This window comes from Euprymna scolopes, chromosome 26 (genome assembly GCF_053919585.1).
Source record: "Euprymna scolopes isolate OS-2025 chromosome 26, ASM5391958v1, whole genome shotgun sequence".
Taxonomy (NCBI): Eukaryota; Metazoa; Mollusca; class Cephalopoda; order Sepiida; family Sepiolidae; genus Euprymna; species Euprymna scolopes.
The window spans coordinates 102459381-102476826 of record NC_136507.1 but is presented as its reverse complement, the minus strand read 5'-3'; the positions used below and the strand labels follow the sequence as shown (position 1 = coordinate 102476826).

Here is a 17446-nt window from a genome sequence, read left to right as displayed (position 1 = left end):
TTGAGCAAAAAAAAAAAAAAAAGTAGTAGTAGGCAAGCAGGCTTGAACCCGTACCGCGAAGGAGAAGAACGTGAAAAAAACATGATGTCTTTGCCATCGTATCTATCACCAAACCGGAAGTGACGGAAATTAAGGCTACTCAATCGAAAAGAGGGGATAACTTTAAAAAATATTGACAAAAAAAACGACCCCTCCCTGCAGGAAAGTGCGTAATTGAGAGTGAAGGAATTAATATTTTTTGCCAATTTTTGGATATTTGTCGTCCGAAGGGTCGAGCTTCAAAACAGTACCAATCTCGTGAAAATCCGTCTCCTCTGTTGAAAGTTTTAGGCAGTTAGACATACATACATACAAACATATTTAAACAGACAGATGAGATTTATATTATAGACTAGCCTGGGTGCCCAGCGTTGTCCAGGTGTTTGTAGGTGTGTTGAGCAAAAAAAGAAATAAAAAAAGTTGTAGTAGGGCAGGCTTGAAACTGTGATGCTAAGTCGGAAAAGTAAGGATATGTTGGTTGAGAAAAAAAAAAATAAAAGGAAAATTGCGAGCACAAAAAAAAAAAAAAATTAGGATTAACATGCCAGAAGAAAGGGAGGTGAAAAAAAACAAACATATCGACGAAAAAAAACCCGACCCCTCCCTGTAGAAATGTGTCCAATTGAGGGTGAAGGAATTAATATTTTTAGTCAATTTTTCGATATTTGTTGTCCAAAGGATCAAGCTTCAAAAGGATACTGATCTTGTGAAAATCCGTTGCCCCTGTCGAAAGTTTTAGGCAGACATACAAACAAACATATATACATTTAAACAGGCAGGTGAGATTTATATAATAGACTAGCGGCATTGCTCGGGTGTAAAAGAAAAAAAAAAGTTTTGGGAGGGAGGTAGGCTCGAACCCGAAGTCTTGAGGCGAATAGCCTGATGACTTACCACGATGCTACGTGGGCAGAGGAGTGAGGAAGGATGAAAATAAATGTTTAAAAAAGCAGATGCTTAAACGAACATCAACGTTTCCTAGGTCAAACGTCACACAGTAGTAGTCGTAGTTGTAGTTGTAGTAGTAGAGAAAATAAAATCACAGCGCAAATTTTGTAACATAAAAGTTGCTGAAATAAAAGACAAAGACGACATTGTTTCGTAAATCGTAGATATTATAATCTAGGGAGTATATAAAATGTTCTCAGAAAGAGTGACCACTCCGAGCCCCCCCCCCCCAAGCCTTTGGCGGACATACGAAAAAAATGCGCATTTTCGCTTTTATATTATAGATGAAAAAAAAAACAAAAACTTCAACCATCAATAATAATGGCAATGTGTCCGATATTATTTGTTGGTTTTAATTTCAGTAAATTTATTCTTTCCATTTGCTCTGTTCAAACTAAACTTATTAAATACTTTCTGATACTTCTGGTGGCTATTGAAATATAAATGATATAATTTTTTTTTTTTTTAATGTAAATACTTCTGTCTTTTTTGTACCCAAACATGTCAAACTAAACTTATTTAAACCTTTCTGATACTTCTGCAAGCTATTTACTTGAAGTATAAACGGGTTTTATTTTTATTTCTGTTTTTTCAGTCTGAATGATGTACTGGCAACAAGCAATAAAACTTTCTACTTTACAAATTGGTCGAACAGCCGATCTTTTTGGCCTAATACCCTTGAGACCTTCTTACTACTCCCATGGACAAATGTCTATTACCACGATGGAGAAATTTACAGGTTGGTAGCTGAGGATCTGGTCATGGCTAATGGATTGGCAATGTCGCTCGATGGAAAGTAAGTAATTTTCTTTTCTTTCCAACTATACATGTTTTTAAAATTGGCATAGAAATAAACGAAAAATTACAAGTTGAATGAATTAAGATGCAAATTCGTTGATGTTGCATGATGGCAGCTGGAAATGCTATTTTATTTCAATAAATTCTGCAAAAAAATTTGGTTTTTGATTGTGTAGATAAAAATAAATTTAATCTTTAAAGTCCATGAAAATATGTGACGTCTAATTATGGTATCGAAGGTGCTCCACTAGATTTGATTAAATCCTTCCTACTTAATAAACAGCAAAATTCTGGAATCGATTATTCAGGACAAAATCATGGACAGAAATTATTTATTCACTAAAGATCAGCATAGATTGTTGTGTGGCAGGTCCACAACTACTCAGCTGTTAGAATCCCTAGAAGAGTGGACAGTACTCTTTGTAGAACATGAAGGAGTTGATGTGATGTGATTTACTGCAACTTTCAGAAAGCTTTTGACTCTGCCCCGATCAGTGTCTAATCGTGAAAGTCATGAGATATAGTATCGAAGGTGCTACACTAGATTGGATTAAATCCTTCCTACTCAATAGACAGCAATGAGTTGTACTGAACGAATCCAAGTCTTCTTGGGTGGATGTGACCAGTGGAATTCTTCAGGCCTCAGTCTTGGGGACACTTCTCTTTATGATCTTCATAAATGATATTACAGAGGCTGTTGACTGTGGCATAAAATTGTTTGGGGAAAGTAAATAAAAAAAACATTTGAATAGTCCTCACTTTGAATTAATTTATGGATTTTTTGTTTAAAATTTTAAGTATAATTTGGATATATTTTTAATTAATATTTTAAGTATAATTTGGATAATTTTTTAAATTAATATTTTAACTATAACTCTAATGTATTTTTTTTTTTTTTTTACTGCAATATTTAAAAGTTTTCTCAGACTTTTTTTTATTGTCAGCTTATCTTGGCATGTACCAAAGTCTATACACTAAGACCCATGGCATAGTTGATAAAGTACTTAGTAAAATTTAGTTGTAAGTTACACGCTTCTGGAGGTTGAAAATTCATTGCTCAGTGCAGGCAACACTCAAAAATGCCATTGCAAATTAGTTACTGTCATGGCTGATGGAATGAGAGCATTCTACCCTTGTGGATTAAATAAAGGATTTTATTTTAAATTCTGTGCGGATTTTAAATTCGGCGGAAAGATTCCTGTGTTTGACAAAGCTTCATATTTTGATAAGCTTCTGGGCTTGACTTTTACTCCTGACCTGAAATAGAACATGTACATCAAGTCAGTTGCCAAGGTCGCTGGAAAAATGGTAGGATCCTACTACCGCTCTAGAACATGTCTCACTGCTGATGCAATTCTCCATCTATATAAAAGCCAAGTCCGTTCAACAATGGAGTACTGCTGCCACATCTGGGCAGGAGCTGCTAAAAACAGCCTATCTTGCCTTGACAGAGTACAAAATAGGTTTCCTGGCTTAGTGGGGGATGCCCTTTTCTCTTCTCTGCAACCTCTCTCCTATAAGAGAGACGTTGCGAGCCTGTCTTTGTTTTATTGTTACTTTTATGGCAAGTGCTCATCTGAGCTCCAATCTCTGGTCCCCCCTTGCTAATCGTTCATGATAAACACCTGTCTAGCTGAAACCACTGTCAAAAATTTTCCCTACTCTTTATCTGCCTAAATCAAAACGTAAATTTCATGAACAAAGTTTCTTTCTTTGAAGTGCATGCCTGTGGAACTCTGTTCTGTTTGCCTGTTTCCCACCTGACTACCACCTGGATGTCTTCAAGTCCAACATAAACAAATTCCTGATAAACTGCCCCCTTAAGTAAGACACTTTATCAAATCTCCAATACTAGTGGCTTCCGAGCCTTGATAAGTGGTGACACCTTGTAAAAAAAAAAAAAGGTTAGATGTTATGAAAATAACAGTCAAGATGAGAAAAGTAGTTCGAAAAATTCAAATAATATGAACAAAATTTTTCTTGCTTATTAAAATATAGCCGCAAGATTGATTTTTTTTTTTTTTTTTTTAAATATGTCCTTTTAAGCAAAAACAATATTACGTACATAATTGTCATGTCGAAAATAGTAATATATCCAAAATTCACGAAAAATCATCAAGCAGAAAGTTGGGTAGACGATAGGAGTCTACACACAGGGGACATAACCCCAACAGGAATATTTTAGATTACTTGTGTCATGGCTGCACTATTTGTTGGCTATAGCGAAAGACTTCTTTTTTGTACTAAAAACACAATAACAGTTGTTCTACTCAATGAATTTTCGTAATTTTTGGATATATTACTATTTTCGACATGACAATCAAGTCTGTAATATTGTTTTTGCTTAAAAAGATATATTTAAAAAAATCGATTTGTCGACTATAACTTAAGCACCAGTTTTTTTGGTTTTGTTTTTCATTAAAATTTTTTCAGTCAAGATTTATGTAGAGTTGAGATAATGTCTGAAAGATTCCTAACTGCTTTTCTTTTCAGGTATGTGTACGTCGCTTGCTCAATAACAAAAGACCTGAAGGTGTTCAGACGAGAAGCTGATAACAGTTTAACGTTTCACCAGGTAAATTAAATGTTCTTCCCACAAAACCTGTTTTGCTCATATAAGTTAGTGAAAAAAAAATTATGGTCTCTAAAAACCGTACATTCATTGAATTTTGTAGCAAGAACTATTAAATACAGGGTGTGGCCCTAATACTTTTTTCTATTTAAGTTAGGACTCACCACTTACCAAGGCCCGAAGGCCACTCAAGGATAAGGGTTAATGAATGTAAGGTGGTATTATAGTAATCATTAATAGTGTAAATTGGGTAAAATTTGATTATTTATGGAGACGGCTCAACAAGAATTTGTTTACATTGGGTTTGAAGGCTACCATGTTGTATTCAACTGGGAAGCAGGCCAGTGGAACAGTGTTCCATAGGTGGGCAGTTCTGGGAAAGAAGCTTTGTTCATGGAATCTGCATTTAGATTTAATTAAGCACAGATAGAGAGTAGGAGAAGCTCTATATAGTAGTTATTGCTAGTTGAGTGTTTTTGTGAAAATTTGGCAAAGGGAGACTATAGGTCGGAGTTCAGTCGAGCACTTTGACAAATTCTTGCTTCCCTTAATTTGTCCTTTAGTTCTCGTATTACACGAGCAATGTTTCTGACAAAGGTGGAAGAATTGCTATTTTCTCGGTCAGCATCTATTCATCACTGTGCCTAATTCTAAATGCAGATTTCATTGAACAAAGTTTCTTTTGTAGAACAGCCCGCATGTGGAATACTTCCATTGATCTGCTTCCTGGTTGATTGCAATATGGTAGTCTTCAAATCCAATGTAAACAAATTCTTGTTCAACTGTCCCCTTAAATGATCCAAATTCTCCCTAATCTGCACTATTAACGATTACTAAACTACAACCTTACATTCATTAAGCCTTATCCTTGAGTGGCCTTTGAGCCTTGATAAGTGGTGACTCCCTTGTAAAAAAAAACCCCCAAAAACTTATCATTGGTTAGTTTTTGATCTTGAGTTTTTTGTTTTATTATTATTATTTTTTTTTATTAGCTCCCTACATCAAGTGGCTTTATGCCTTGTCTGGAGCAATTTCCATAAAAAAAGAAAGCAAGATTTAAAAAAATTCTTGAGATAGATCAGGAATTCATGTTATTTGGACTATTTGAACTACTGTTTTCATCTTGCGTGTTATTCTCACATTGTTTCGGGTGATGTCATCTTTAACCTTCTTCAGGTGTATATTGTTGAACTCGGGAATCTGCATGAAATTTCGAATTGAAATTTAATCCATAAATTTCGAATTGAAATTTAATCCATAAATTTCGAATTGAAATTTAATTCATAAATTTCGAATTGAAATTTAATCCATAATAAGTAGAATTCTAAAGTAATTTGTAACTTACTATTGCCTGTACTGAGAATTGAACCTTCAACCTCCAGGAAAGTGTCATTTGGAACTGAATTTGGAACTTAGTACATTATCCACTATGCCATGAGTCCTTGTTGGCTGATAGAACAAGAGCATGTTACCCCATGCATTAAATAAAAGTTTTCATTTGAAATTCCATGCAGATTTCCGAGTCCAACAGAAAGATTCTTGAAATCACCAAAGATCAGAGCTTACATCGATTGAAACGTGTGAATCACACTCAAGATGAGAATAGTTGTTTTGACGAATCCAAACAATACAAATAATTAATCCTCATCTCAAAAATTTTACTGTTGTCTAAACAAACGGTTACAGTTTTTGTTTATTTGGTTTTAAAAATGACATCGTCTTAATGCCAACCTCTATTTACTCTGAACTGGTGGAGATGGTCTCTGAAGTTTTCCATAACACGGAGAGTCATTATAGGAACATTTCAAAAGGCAGCGTCATAACATGATATGCTTCCCAGTTGCATTTGTTCAGTTTCTCAACAATCATTAATTTGTATGGATGGAAATTCAAATCATTATGTAGAATTCTTCTGACAGTTTGAAGCAGAAGCATGTTTGCGAACTGAAGGAGACTAAGAGAAAATCTCAATGTCTGGAGGTTGATCCATTCAAGATTTTCCCGGTAACTTATTTTTAAGAACTGAGCTCGTGGGTTTGAAATGTTAAATATATAGTATTTTTGATTTTTCTATACAGTTTTGAATTGAAAGCCATGTTTAATTTTAGAAGAGTTTCCAATGCGCAGCTAATTTGTATCAGTCCTGGGACGAAAATAGAAATGTTGGTGGGTAGCTAATCTGTATAAGTCTTGAACTTAAACAGTTTGCAGATGAAGAACAAAGATCTTTTTTGTGTGTGGACATGGAAAATTACGTGCTGGAATTCAAACAGCTCCAGTATTTGTATGGAGCAATTCCGGTTTCTGATTGGTTGCTAGTAGAACTTGGCTCCATTTGATTGGTCAGTTCCTACTGCCAGTGGCTATTAATAGAACCATCCAATTTTCTTTAATCAAACCCTCTCGTTTATACCAAAACTATTGCAACACAAAGCAACATCATTCCAACCTAACATGTATCGAACACACTATGTTGCAATTACAGATATTACTATGTTGCAATTACAGATATTACTATGTTGCAATTACAAATATTACTATGTTGCAATTACAGATATTACTATGTTGCAATTACAAATATTACTATGTTGCAATTACAAATATTACTATGTTGCAATTACAGATTCACCATTCTTTAAAGATTTCAGTATCAGAAGCGCGATGTGCACATCCAAACGATATTGTTTGATTTAAAAAAATTTTTTTTTTTTTATTGCATTTTCACCCCAAACAAGGCAAATTGCCACTTTGGTGTAGGGGGCTACTATCAGGGGCAACAACTACTGGGGTACTATGTAGGGATTTGGGCAGCAAGATGTCGGTTCACATTACACTTGAACTTCTGCACGTCAGTACTGTTGGGGAAGCAGGGACCTGGAATGGAATTCCAGAGTCTAGCGGTTCTGGGGAAGAAACTATTGGAGTAAAAAGATCTTTTACATCTAGGGATCTCTACAGTGTGGGGGTGGGATTTAGCAGCTTGTCAGGTTTGTCGAGGGTGCTCACGTCGTGGGGGCACAAGTGATTGCAGTTCGTCAGAGCATTCACCACTAAAATACTTGCAGAAAAGGCAGAGGGATGCAACATTTCGTTGATGGGACAGAGGCTGAAGCTTAGATGCCAGTTCAGGGCCTATCAGGTTTGCGACTCTCTTTTGAACCTTGTCAAGGAGCGAGAGACTAGTAGGAGATGCACCAGCCCAGATGTGACAGCAATACTCCATACATGGGCAAATGGTGGCCTTATAGAGGTACAGGATACTTTCGGGTGTTAGTAGTTTTCTAGCACGGTAGAGAGAGCCCACCTTTCTTGCAGCGGCCCTGGCAATGCCTTCAATGTAATTACTCCAACTCATGTTTCCTATGAACGTTAGGCCAAGGAGTTTGAAAGATGTACTCTCAGATAAAGAGTATGATGAGAGTATTTACAGAAAAATGATAAATAATTACGGGAGATGGAAGCAATCAGGCTGGCTTGTTGTTGTGGGAAGTCATGTTGGTGATATTCTCAACTGATAACCAAACAAAGTAGCCCAGCAGATTCAGATCGAGTGAGGAGGGGGGGCAATGAGAGAAGGGTACAAAGTCGTAGCACTCCTTCTGAGCCAAGTTTAGGACTTGTGGGTGGCGCAGAGTCCTGCTGCTGCACCCAGGGTTTGCCAACGGCCATCTGATTACACTAGGGGTCACCACACACTTCAGCACATCCAAGTACATTTTGATGTTGACTTTCAAGTTGACTTCGAAAATATGAGGTGGCATGATATGGCCCTCACTTGAAAGCACACTAAAGACCATGACTGTGGCTGGAAACTTTATTTTCATCATCCTGGGCATGTCCCTGTCATTCGTGGCAATCCAGTGATGCATTTTGAGAGTGCTGGCAATGGTCCTGTTGTCATAACTTGGATCATGAGAGAGCAAGAGTTGTACAGCGGCGCATCTCCAATATCGCTCATTGAACATTGTGTCACTTTTAGACATGATAGAATGCTTCTATTGCTTTCAGGATTTGTATACAACTGGTCAGCTAGTAGATGGTCTGCAACAAAAAAAAAACGTTTTTCATCAAATGGAAATGGAATCATGTCTTTTCTAGAGCGACAATTTTATCGTTCACCCCATATATATATATATGTATATATATATATATATATATATATATAGGTGAGTTAAAAGAATTAGAGTAAGTTCAATTCTATAAGAGGAGACTTATCGGGATAATACAAAGCTCAACAAATTGCTTTGGAGCTTATATAGGAGACAATAGGAGTGGAAAATGAAGTCACATAATCTATATATTGGTATATATATAGAATGGTTCATTTATTTAATAAGGGTATACATACATTTAGTTGGGGGATAAAGGGGACTCTTTATACCAAGGTATTTCGAAGCCTAATGCTTCTCATCAGTAGAATAGAGAAGATGCTAGGTAGCATAATGGAGATGTGGTGTATAGCAAGGGATTCATCAGGAATTCATAAGTAAATAAATAAAATTATTGATGTTGTTTGAGGGAACTATATTGAATTCTAAGATAAAGGAGGAATGTATTATAAAGTGTAATGTAAAAAGGGGTTGGCAGCTTGTTGGTGGGGCAACATGGGGTCACACACACAATGATTTACTTTTTTCTTTCTTTTGTAGGAACATTTTGTTGACTCATTTGTCGATAATCCAACTGTTGATAAAAATGGCGATGTCTGGATTGGTTGTCACCCCAACTTTCGAGAAATCTGGACGTATATGTTAAATCCAGTTAATAAATCCCCTTCGCAGGTAAGTTCTATCAATTCTTGAGTAAAGATGAGGTTTGTCTGAAAAGTAACAGAACTGCAGTCACTAACAATTTATTCTGATTGCTGTGAATAATGCTCTTTTCAAAATAACCTCCCATCTTCTTGAGCATTATGAACTTGTCTACTGCTGGAAGGATTCTTATGTTATTATGATCAACTTGTTGGTCTCCATGATGGTCTCTTTGAATTCGGAAAAAAAAAAATCATGTGGCACAAAATCAAGTGAATAAGGAGGTTGTTCTACCAGAAACTGCGGGAAGCTGAGAATGTTGGGAACAGGTACATTTCATGATTGAAAAGATACTTAGACAAAAACATGTGAAAAGAAATTCAATGATGGCAAATCTAATAGATGAGTTATATAATCCCAAATTACATCGAATTAAAAAACAATGGCTTCAAAAAGGTAAAATTACATTTATATGGTCTCAAAGGACCAAGCAAGGATTAAGGACCCCTGCCAGCTTCATTAAGAAAAGAATAAATTTTTGGTGACACCGTTTTAACCTTCACCTTACGTTCAAGCAGTTTTTGTGACCAAGAGTGCGTTTTTTTTTTTTTATATTTACACAACTTTAATCAAACTTTGGATTAATATTTTTATTTAAAAAAAATTATTTTTTTTTTAATAAAATTTTTTAAACCAAAATTTGGATCGATATTTTTATCATATTTTGAACGAATATCACATTTTAAATTGCCGCCGGCAAGTAGTTGTTTACAGGTAAGATATTCACAAAACAAAAGAAACATAATAATCAGCATAATAATTGAAAATTTAGAACCTTTTAAATAAAACTATTTAAACAAAAATTTTTAAACAAATATTAAATAACTGATTTATTTGGATATGAAAACACAATTTTTTTTTACATTTTTGTTTTATATATTATTGATGCCTGTTTATTATTCAAAAACATTTTTTTGTGTTTATTTATATTGAGATACATGCAAAATATGTCAGTTTAAAATAGAATAACATGAAATTTTACGATATATTTAGTTATCAGTTAAAAATATTAGTGTACACCCAAAATTATGGAAAATTATTGAGTAGAATTTTAGTAATAAATAAAATTAATATTCAAACTACATGAACTCCAAAGGAAAGTAACATCAAACAAGGCATAGAAAATTCTAAAATAAAGCCACCATTTTGTTTTTAGTTCACGACATACGAATAGTAAATTACTTTTTTTTTTTTGTCCCCCGACAAGGAGGGTTTAAGCCTAGTAATTCACTCCTGTTCGTTTGTTTGCACTTTCATCAATAATCACTCCTTAAATTTTTAAAAAATTTTGCACAAACATTAGTCATGGTGAAAGTAAATTTTTGCCAGAACAGATTTTCCAAGATAATTCTGCCTCCCCCCAAAACCCTAGAGTGCATTATAGGGATAAAATTTTCCCCCAAATCCTTCATCTGTTCATTTGTTCACACTTTTCTCAATAACCACACATTTTTCACTGGTGAATAGGGACACCGCATGCTCGGCTTTTTTTTTTTTTAATTAAAATTCTACTTGACAATTTTCCATAATTTTTTGTGGACACAAATATTTTTAACTGATTTTCTTGTTATTTTGAAACATAAGTTTGCATCTCGATGTAAATAAGCACCATTTTTTTGTTTGTATCGTTTATGTATTGTAACTTCTGTAAAGGTTTTTAATGAAAACTATTTTAATAAGATTTTAATTGATGTTGACATAAAAGACCTCCCACTTTTTATTTTATTGTGAACTTCCATATTTTGCATGTGTCTCAATGTAAATAAGTATTTTTTTTTTTTTTTTTGCTTTTCGTAGTTTTTGTAAAGAATTTTAATGAAAACTATTTTAATAAGATTTTAATTGATGTTGACATGAAAATCACCCCACTCTTTTTTTACCTTCATTCAAACGCAAGGATTTTTATACTTATGTTGGGAACTTATAGCTGCCACCAGTAAAAGACTTCAACTGTAATTTAAAAAACGTTCAGCAGGAACAGCATCAAAGTTATGAAACCATTAAGCGACAACCAAAAATAATGCCATTATGAAGTGTCATCTTCTTTTTTACGCAACAAGAACATACTTGTTTCGCATTGGTGGAAGATGTAGAAGACCACGTGTATGTTTCACATGTGTGCGTTTGTTGATCTCTGGCGATCATGTGTCGACTGAAATTAACATATTTTGTTTAATGTGGTTACAGAGATGATTCATGGATTGTATAGTTCGTTGATGATTTTACAAAGTTTAGCTTACATCTATAAGGCTGAATCAGTACACAGCAGTTCTTTTCATTACCGAGTTAGTTTGCATGTGTAAACCAGACTTGGAGTGCTTGGTTTGCTGTCACTGTTGTGCCACAGGGAATAGAGAAATAGAAAAAGAGAGGAGATGACAGAGGAAAAATAAAGTTGATATCGCCACCTATAGACTGAAACATGCAACTGCTTAAAATAAGGGGCGATAGCCGTATATGTCTATAAGGTGTTTTTGGGTGTGTGTGGTCGGTCGGTCGGTCGGTCGCTGGTGGGGGGTGTTAATGAAAACCTAAGAATAAGCGAAGTAAAAAAAAACAACAGAAAAACGAATGTTACGTGAAAAATGGCTTAAATAACCCTGCTTCAATATTAAAATTAAAAAAATCCAAAAAAAAAAAAGTCATCTCACACCACGATTCGAACCCAAAACGTTTAGATAATGATCCAACGCTCTAACCAACTGAGCTAACACGACGTACATGAAACTGTGTCAGTTCTTCAAATATTTAAACTAAATCAGGTCATGACGTCGTCTGACGCATGCGTACAACCGATCTCATCATGAGAGGACGGTTTTTGCTGACCCTCCCCCCATCCCCCGTAGAAAGGTGTTGATTTCAAGGGTGAAAAAATTAATGTTTTTGGCCAATTTATCGATATTTGTCGGGCGAAGGATGGGGCTTTCATATGAAACCAAGTTTGTCAATTTTTGTTCAGTCTGTCGAAAGTTTTTAGCAGACACACAAACATACACACATACATACATACATTTTCCCTTTTATATATATAGACTAGTGAGGGGTACCCGGCGTTGCCCGGGTGTTTGGAGGTGTGTGTGAAAACTCCGGGGGGGGGGGGGTTAAAATAAAAAAAAATGTTTTGGTAGGTAAGTATGAGGATCGAACCCGAACCCTTGAGGCGAAGTTGTAAATTAGTGTGAAAAAAAAAAAGTGCGATGTTAACCATTGCCCCACCGCGAGATGCTAACAGAAACACGTTTGAATTTATTTAATTACTTGGATTTGGCAGGTGCACATTTTAATGACTTAATGAGGTCAAGTTTGACTGCGGGATAGTATTTCATTTACTGCAGGGAACGCTTCCCAAGATGTTATAGAAAAAAGATTAACCCACATGCAGCGAGCGAGAAATATTGAATATTTATCTTCCCGAAGTTGAGCAAATTAAATAGACAGGCGAGCTCCGTTGTTAACTGTGAGATATTACGATTTATATGTGATATAAAAAGTTTTAAGAAGTTGTGAACTGACCGACCGCTTCTCTGAAAAAAGCCTTTTGTAGACATACAGAAAAAGCGAACACACATACATACATTTTCGCTTTTATATATATAGATTTATTCTCTTTTGACGGGTCCTGTCAGAATTAATGCACTTTTTCTCTAACGTTTAAGCCAATTGAAATGCCTCCGTGACTGATCAAACTTTCTCCGTAGCTATCTAATTTTGTAAATCTCTCCTTTGTTTTCCAACCGTCACTCCTATCACTGCTTTGGTAAACCTATAAATGTATTTGTGGTGCTGTTTAAAAATTTTTAAATTCTGTTTACATTGGGGGCAGTGTTATATTGCCCCCCCCTCCCTATGTAAATAGAATTTTTGTGAAATATTAAACAATTCTTCTGCTCGGTTGGCATGTTACTTATGGAAAAATGGTTAATTAAACTGCAAGAGCACCTGTTAAAAACTATACAAGTTCTATAATTGAATACTCACCTCCAAAAAAAAAAAAAACGAAAAACATAAAAGTATGTTTTTTAATAAACCCCTTGTGTAAACTTACTGACAGCATTATTAGCGTCCTAAATTATGATATGAAAAAATATTAACGAATCTCTTAGTAAAAGAGTTGTCTCCCTTATAATAATGACAAATTGTAAAACAGCGTCGTATTTGTTTATTCTAAACCAACTTTTGTTTGTGTAACTTTATTATTGTTTAGAAACTAAGCATTCCAAATCTATTTCATTGCAACTCAAAATCTATTTCGACATGTTTTTCTCTTAGTAAGACATTCCATACTTTAAAACAATAATTACATTGCCATTTTCCGTTTCACTTTTCTTTGCCATCCGTTGTCGCCTGGGAATCCTATTATTCCAGATGATAACCTCAAAGATAGATTAAATCTTGACAGTATATATGCAAAACAGGAGATTTAATCCCATTAGACACGGGTCCTGGATATGACCTTAAACTATATCTAGTGGTGAGGCCCCAGCTTGCGGGCTTTGGGGAGTGTGGAGCCACCCTTTAATTACCATTGCTCCCAGGTCCATTCTGACCTGGAATGGTAGTACCTGTTAGGGTCCCAACCATGGGTTGAATAGAAACTGACTTGAAAACAACAAATATATTCTATTAAAAAATCTTTCTTCAAAATCTTTGGATTCGGCATTAAATAATCTGAAAAGGGTTGATATGCCGTAAAACAAAAACAACCAACCCATTAGACATGATCCCAAATAGTAACATAGTGAATATGATCGCGTGGGAAAATATCAGCAGCAGTGAAAGATAGCTGGCTTAAAACAACATTTAAACATCTCTGTATATTTTTCTGTTTCTTTCAGGTGATCAAACTGGAAATGCAAGATGGCCTGGTGAAATCTATGAAGGAGGCGTATGCCAACGATGGCACCATGTTATCTGCCAGCGCTGTAGCTTCTTTCTACAACAATCGGATACTTATTGGTTCGTTATGGGAGAAGTTACTGATTTGTGATGTGGTTTATGTGTAAGATAGCTGTTGGGTGTTTTTGTTTAAACAACGACACTGACAGCGGCTTCAAATGGCCACTTTTTCCGAACAATATTTGCCACTTGTGCATTCTAGTTTTTAAGGGTATTTTTTTGTTTTTTGTTTTGGAGATGTTCAGTCAGAATAGGGGTAGACAATTCATGAATTTCTCCAAAAATATTCAAGTTTTGCGTAACTTTTTTGTTGAATCAAAACAAACACACAAAATTAATAAAACAAAATAAAACGTTAATTATTTGAACATTTATTGAATTAAAATAATTTTTTTTAGATTTTATCAAATAATTAAAATTTCGAAATAAATTACAAGCATTTGTTGTACTTTTTTCTAAAATGAATAAAAATAGTTACTTTTTTCTAAAATGAATAAAAATAGTTACTTTTTTCTAAAATGAATAAAAATAGTTATTATCTGAAAATGTATGACTTTAAAAATTTAAAAAATCATGATACACGTTTTATCTGTGTTTAAATATTTCTAAATATTTAAATTCAGTGTAAATCAACATTCTTTAGTGTAAAACTAATTCAATATACTCACCCTTTTCACCTGCATCGTGATGGTTACCGTTGGGGTACTACAGATGACCTGTTGACCAGTCCTCTCCATCCTTCCCGGTCCTTCACACTTTGACTGCCTCACTCAGCTTCAATCCTGTCTACGTTTTCTTCGCATGTCTTCTGTCTTTCTCTTTTTCTTTTCTGACTGTTCCCTGGAGCACTGTCATGGCAAGCCCTTCTTCTCTTGAACCATTTTAGTTTGCATCTTCTGATTGTAGTGAGAAGATCTTCATAAGGACCAATGGCTTGCCTTATTCTGTTTCTGGCTTCATCATTCGTTATGTGGTCTTTGTAAGAGATGCCAAGCAGTTTTCTGAAGCATCTCATTTCTGAGGCCTGAAACCTCTTCTCTAATTCTGCTCTAAGGGTCCATGTTTCACAAGCCTACAGGAAAACTGAGTTGACAAAGGAACGCATGGGTCTTATCTCATCTTATCTCATTTGATATATACCGAGGCTAAAATCTAATCACTATTAATTTGATCCGGGAAGAGACTCTCACTTTTTATTTTCATTTTCATTTTATTTTGACATTTTTTTAAAAAAAATTTATCAAATAATTAATATTTCAAAATAACAGCAAACATTATTTGTATCTTTCCAGAAATTAATGAAAGTACCCATTATTTGAAAATGCACGACTTGAAAAAATTAAAATGTTGTAATAAATAAAAATACCGATTAAAATTTATCAATAGTTTTGAGCATCATTATTGCAAAGTACATGACGTTGATTTTTTTTTTTTTTGCAAAATTAATCTTTCGTAAGAACTTCTTGAATTATCTCCCCCTGCTCCGAGTGAACGTCTCTAAAATTGAAAACAAAAAAAAGAAAATGTCCTGAAAAATTAAAATGCACAAGTAGCCAATATTTAATTTCTATGCTTTTTTTTCTTTTTAGCCGATTGGCACGTCTTAGGCAAATGAGTCTTGTCTTCCTAATAGAAACACTTTTTTCATGGCTAAACTTTGGTGCTCAACATTTAGAAAATCTGCTAATCATTGGCTTGAACATCTCTCATATGATAATACATACTTTGTCTCTGTTTAAATATCTTTTAAATATTTAAATTGAAAGTCTAAGTAGCCATTGTTTCGGGTGTAAAACCAAGGGAGGTAATTTAATATATACTGAAGCTAAAATCTAACCACTAATATAATAAATACAGGTTGTGTATCAGACTTAATATCTCTCACCGGTTTTGAATTTGATTTGGGAAGAGAGTTTTCATTTCTTTAATTACATTTTGCGTTTCAAGTTTTTATTTACTTTATTTGGAGAATTTTTTTTCGTGAAGATTCCTACCAAAGTGGATACTTCTTTGTTGTAACGAAATTCAAAAATTGAAATTCGGTGTAAAACCAAGGGAGATAATTCAATATATACTGAATCTAAACTCTAACCAGGAATTTAATAAATACAGGTTGTGTATCAGGCTTAATATTTCTCACCTGTTTTGAATTTGATTTGGGATGAGATTTTTCATTTCTTAATTAGATTTTCCGTTTCAAGTTTTATTTTTTATTTATTTTAAGATTTATTTTGGGAAGACTCCTACCAGAACAGAAAAGTACTAAAGATATTAAAAAAAAAAACAAAAAAAAAAACAATAAATGTTTCTCAGAAAGCAACTAACTATAAGTAACATCACAGGCTAAAAGTTGGCTGACAAAAACAGGAAAGCAGTTTATAATGAAACTTCAAGAAAACCCAGCAATTTTTTTTGTTTGAGTCTAACAAGGTACCATGTTGAGGTGAACTATATTAATGAATATATATCAATAGATATTTTTTGTCTATGAGAGTAACAGAAGCAATCCACTATATGTTCATTTGAACACAAACATCATTAGCAGCTGACTGAAGTATTAGTATATTCTATAATGAAATTTGACAATAAGCTTTTTAAAAAGAATTTAATTATATAAAAATGGTAGATAAGTTTGAAACTAATATTTGCAGAGGAAATGGGAGTTTGTTTTTGTTTCCAAATGTTTTTGCATTGGTAGATTCTTCATTAAAATGTGTATGCGTCATTTGTAGTTGCAAAATCTGTTTTATATTGCTACGTGTATCGATCTGTTCAACATCAGAAGCAGCTAACTTGAAGTATTAGTATTTTTTTTTAAACAATGTAACAACTGTTCTTTCCAGATGACTTTAATTATAAAAGTTGTAGATGCTATACTCCTTCCGCATAAATACCTTTTGAAAAACCTGACTAGCAGCAAAATCCCACCCTTTCACGATAGACGTCCCTACTGGAAAGCGTTCTTTTCTAATAGCTTCTTATCTTGAAGTGTTAGACTTTAGAATTACCTTACTGCTCCCTGTTTTTCTTTGACTATACCAGCTTGCTGAAATTTGAATATAATGTAAACAAATATCTTGCTGCACATGCACAACTCCCCACTTAGAATGAAAAAAAAAATATGCAATCAATTTTGATGGGTACATTTGTTACAAAATAACACTTTAACATTTGAAACCAAGAACAAAGATAATTTATTTACACGATTTTGCTCTGATACTTCTCCTCTCATTTCTTAATGTTAATATTTTTATAATGTTCTGTAATTTTCATCTTTATTTCATGTTATTTGTTTACATAATTCTCTTTCCTTTTATGCTGTGTCTACTCTTTCCATTCTCTTCTCTCACCATTCCTCATTTCATTTGCATTTCAAGCAAAT

The 17446-nt window shown here is 34.1% G+C and overlaps 1 protein-coding gene across 1 annotated transcript in view; it reads left to right on the top strand.

Annotated features, from left to right (window-relative positions):
• Window positions 1–16371, top strand: part of LOC145248313 (serum paraoxonase/arylesterase 2-like) — a 55482-nt gene extending 39111 nt beyond the window's left edge. Inside the window, exons 7-10 of the mRNA XM_080110220.1 lie at window positions 1583–1783; window positions 4279–4360; window positions 9007–9138; window positions 14004–16371. Of these exons, the coding sequence (XP_079966346.1) occupies window positions 1583–1783; window positions 4279–4360; window positions 9007–9138; window positions 14004–14171 (583 nt within the window). The 3' untranslated portion in view covers window positions 14172–16371. The remainder of the gene's footprint in view (window positions 1–1582; window positions 1784–4278; window positions 4361–9006; window positions 9139–14003) is intronic.
• The last annotated feature ends 1075 nt before the right edge of the window (window positions 16372–17446 follow it).